General features: G+C 43.5%; 1 protein-coding gene across 1 annotated transcript; it reads left to right on the top strand.

Annotated features, from left to right (window-relative positions):
- The first annotated feature begins 39 nt into the window (after nucleotides 1-39).
- On the top strand, nucleotides 40-3,663 carry LOC105560633 (protein Cep89 homolog). The gene is made up of 6 exons (XM_012009910.1): nucleotides 40-778; nucleotides 867-1,128; nucleotides 1,222-1,832; nucleotides 2,163-2,650; nucleotides 2,740-2,992; nucleotides 3,193-3,663. Exons 1-6 carry the CDS (start codon nucleotides 734-736, stop codon nucleotides 3,460-3,462), a joined length of 1,929 nt encoding a protein of 642 aa, XP_011865300.1. The 5' UTR covers nucleotides 40-733; the 3' UTR covers nucleotides 3,463-3,663.
- Nucleotides 3,664-4,707: the final 1,044 nt, after the last annotated feature.

Raw genomic sequence — 4,707 nt, 5'->3', positions numbered from 1 at the left:
TGCACAAATTATAAACGCCTACCTCCCAAGTTATTAAGAATTTTTTCCATAAAGGTTTTTGTTCTTACTGCCACTAGAATATAATTCCGATCTTAGTTCAGCATCATTACCAAGTAGTGATTGATGTATTCATATATACATATATCTGCTTGTGTGTATTCAGTACGCCGAATTTGGTCCCTTATGTCACATGGAGCGGATTGTGCGGAAGCGGAATGAGCGAATTGCCAATCACAAAACAATTCTGATAGAACTCTTTAAAAAATTCCGTCGTAACAATCCTGTGATTGGCGATCCGTTGATTCCGCTTCCGCGTAATCCGCTCCATGTGACATAAGAAACCAAATTCGGCGTATCGAAAACGGCGGATCGTCCGTGATTGGTCGTGAAGTTTGATACGCCCGATACGCGCGTATCGCGATACGCGTCATGGGACGTCACCCTCATTCGGTCGAGTTTTCCTTGCGTGCTCGCGTTTACCGACCTCCGACCAGTCCGACCTGCACTGGCTGCACTTCCTGTCAGGCCTGGTTGCCATGGTGGCCGAAGTCATGGCTATAATGGAAACAAACAAACCGGGAGCTGCCCGAGGCCCACTGCTCCGAGTCAGTGCGATTCGACGCGTCATGTGTCCACGCTAACGTTGAACATCTCGCGCGTGCTGGCGTTTTTGTGAAATTCCCCTCGGACGACCTCCGCCACGTGTGCACTCTCGGATCGGCCGACACGGGCGATGCCGAATCGCGACGACGGCGTCGACAAGCGTACCAGAGAAAAGGTAGGTCGTAAATGCCTCCGCGTATCCTCGTGGAGAGGTTGCCGACGTGAATTCCCTCGGCCTCTTATATTCCTTGTTGCAATCGCAGCGCAGCAGTCGGAGGATCTCGGTCGCGGAAAGTGAGCTGGAGCCGGTGCACAGGCCGGTGCGCTACAAACGGTTTCACAGAACAAAGCGTCACTCAAGGGCGAACGGCGAATTGGAGGAGTCGGCGGACAAAAATGGAAACGGCAACGGCATCGCACCGCCCAAGAAGGGCGGCAAGCACAGCGTTCAGAAAAAAATTGACAGATTAGTTGAGGAAAATCGGATACTGACGATGAAGCTTGAAAGCTCCGACATGAACCCTGGTAAATTCTCGCTAATGATATGAAATATACTGATGATATGAAATAATACTCGTTGCTGAGATACGGTCGAGAAAATGTTCCGTAAAATTTCAGAGGCTGCTGCGGAATTGAGAGAGAAGGATTCCTTGTTGTCGAGAATTTGCAACAAGTACCAGAAATTGTTAAAGAATCACGACAGCCTGCGGCAAGAATACGAGAAAGTAAGCGCACTTTCGGCGGAGCGCGAAACGGAATATCGCCAGTTGCACGCGCATCACAAGAAGTTCACAGAGGCTTTGCAGAAAGTGGAGAAAACCAATTCTGGCCTTTTGACTTTTAATCAAAGATGCAGAACCGAGAATGCACAGCTGAACGAAGACGTGCTGCTGCTCAAGCACGTGATATATCGTCTGAACGCAGAGCTCGAGAGATATCAAGACAAATTGAAAGAATCCGGGCAGAATAGCGTCCTATCTAAAAATATTAATGACGCCTTAGATTCTAAGAGACCAGCAGATGATCTCAAAGCGGTATCGGAGTCGTGGGGTACGGTGAATACTCATGTGCTGGGTCCACTTTTGGACGCTTATCAGGAGAGCCTGTCGGAGAAGCAAGAGCTTGTAAATAAATACGAGGAGGACATCGCGAATTTTAGCACCAGGTGCAAGGAAGTCATTGTAGAGAACGAATATATGCAGAGCGAAATGGAGAAACTGAAGTCAAAGGTATTCTATTTATAAAAAAAAGATTGTCGTGCACCTTACACATTGTATACACATTATTGTATACACTGAAAAAAATCTCTATCTGATAAACCAATTAAATAGTGTTTCCGATGGTTAATTTTTCCGATTACGTTTTCCGATTAAATTATCGATACATCTGATAAAATTTATCCGTTGAAATGCAGTTACCGATGAAATTTGATTGAAAAACCGATCACATTTTTCATCGGATATACAATTTAATCGGATATATCCGTTTGTTATTATGTAATTGGATTATCCGATTGTATTTAATCGGACATTTTTCTCAGTGTAGTAAAAGTTTTTCAGTGTGCCAGGTACACGGATGAGATCAAGATGATATCTGAGGACGCTGACTTGCTCAAGGAGTTGAACGAGTGTTACACGAGACAGACCGCTCACCAAAAGCAAAAGATACACGAGATCCACTCGTTGTACGAACAGAAAGTGGAGGCGATGTCATTTGACAATAATAGACTTCACGAGGGATATCTCGCTTCCAAGACTGAATTGAGTAATTGTCAAGGGAAATACGACGTTCTCCATAAGGAATACGAGAAGTTGCAAAACGATAATGCAAAAACAATGCCTATGCACGTTCACAATGCTGCCGTCGAGGAGTGTAAAGAATTGTTTGAGAAATTGAAGCGTCAGTATGAGACCGAGAAGGAGAAGCTGTCCGCTCGCATTAAAGAACTGGAAGAATCCTGCGGCCAAAATAACGCGCAACTGGACGTAGTTACGATAGAAAGAAATCAACTGAAAGCTTTGAACAAAAGCTTCGAGAAGCGTTTCAAGTGAGTCTCGCATCAACGCGTTAGAAATTAATTATAATTTTCATTTAAATAAAATTTGATTTCAATTTCGGTTCCTTTCTTCTTCTTAGACGTATGCAGCGGAAACTGGAGCACTTTCAAAAGGTCGCACACACCGTGCAAATATCCCGAGATTCTTTTAAGAAGCAGTTAAGGAAAACTACGTTATATTGCGAAGAGTTATTCGGTGAGTACGAAAGGATGGCCGCCGAACGGGACAAGCTCGTCGCACTTTTGCACGAGACAGAAAATGAAAATGCAAGTATTCATTTACTCGGCGATACTATCACTCAACGCGTGGGCCACCTAAAGGAGCAATTAAAGGTATACATACACAGGAAAGATTCACGTTAGAAATATATAAATAAAAATGTAGAGCTTGTAGTCGATCAGACTGTCTGGTTTATTTTACTTCTTTATTGTACTATATTTTTATTTAATTTTACCACTGGTGACTATAAGAACACCCAAGCTTGTTTTGAAATATATACTTTTTGTCGATTTTTTAAATATGGTCACGTTAGGTCGTGCACGAAGGTGCCAAGCAGCAATTAGAGCTGGCGGAAAAAAATATGAAAGTGCAGCAGCTCGGGGTGCATCGAATGAAGGACGAGTACCACCGGGAGCTGCAACGCTTCAAGCATCTGCTGAGGCAGAAGGAGGAAACGATCGGTCGGCTGCAGAAGGAGATTAGCGCGACTCGCGAGAACCTGGAGCTCGTTTGGAAGGTCACCGCCGCGGACAGCAAGAAAGTCAAAGGGCCGCTGAAAAGCGCCAAGATTCAGCACGTTTAGTCAAGCTTAGCAATGTATAGTCCACGCTGGAGGTGTAAAATAAATCCAATTTCGTCCCCAGTATCGAGAAGCGCGATGAGAAAACGTCGCAGCGTAAACTTCAAACACGCCCTAACGCTTGTTACTTATAGTGAATTCGGTTGCTTGCATTAGCGCGCACTAAGGCTTGTTTGCAGTCAATACTTATATTTAAGAATCGTCTTAAATATCTTTTGAAATATTCCTTAGCCAGTAAAATGATCTGTATAGCATCCATACGGATAATTTTTTAGCTAAATATTCTTTGAGCATGTATTTGAGACAAAGTTAAATATAAAAATTGACTATAAACAGGCCTCAGTGTGCATTCACTGCGCACTAGTGCAAGCAATCGAATTTACTATTAGAAAAACTTTATCAGCTGTAAGTGGAAGCTAGTCATTGTACAATACACGTGTAGCATAATGTATGAAACGCAACCTTTGTAATTTATTATATACACGATTACATAAACGTTTAATTACGCCATTTCTTATTGTATCTTCATCCAGATGTGGCAAGATCGGTCCGACGTTGCGTCACGAATTTAAAAAGTGGCGGCGGCACCGCCGCCGCCGCCGAGATAATGTATTCCGTATGATAATGACACGCTTCTCGTGTCAAATACACCTGAACGCGCTCGCTCGGAGCGCAAGCGGAGGAGGAAACGGCAGATTTATCGATAGTATCACCGGCTTTATTTAATGGTGACATCAACCAGCAAAAGGTTCTGAAGGTTGCCGTTGGTGACAGTGGAATTAACAGTCGGGGAACCGCGTGGCATGAAAAATTGACGTCCCCACTTATGTAGCAGAGTGATCTCACGTTCCATTAATATTAACATGCAAGGCGCGTGAGCACGGCTCGTAATCGCCTTACATCGCACCTTGCGCCCGCTAAACGGCTCTTTGCTAATTGACGTTTTTTCTTCGGGCGGAGATAATCTATAAACATTGGCTCTTACGCTGATATTACGATAATACGTGCCAGTACCGAGAAAACACTTCAGATTATTATAACACTCGCGGTCGATTCGTTGTTCCCTTTTAGTGTCAAGTCATCTCTATTAAAAAGATTGCATCTTTGCAATTATATTTATCAGTTCCGTCGCGGAGCGTCAATATCAAAAGATTCCGTTCTTCCTATTTACTTTTCGTTAGAAAAATTCTCTTAGCAGCGAACTAATTCATCGCAAGATTGCAACATTGATATGTATATATATACATA

Source organism: Vollenhovia emeryi, unplaced genomic scaffold, assembly GCF_000949405.1.
Source record: "Vollenhovia emeryi isolate VEMERY1.0 unplaced genomic scaffold, V.emery_V1.0 DF939226.1, whole genome shotgun sequence".
Classification (NCBI taxonomy): Eukaryota; Metazoa; Arthropoda; class Insecta; order Hymenoptera; family Formicidae; genus Vollenhovia; species Vollenhovia emeryi.
Note: the sequence above shows the minus strand (reverse complement) of the source record. Positions and strands in the feature narration are given on the sequence as shown.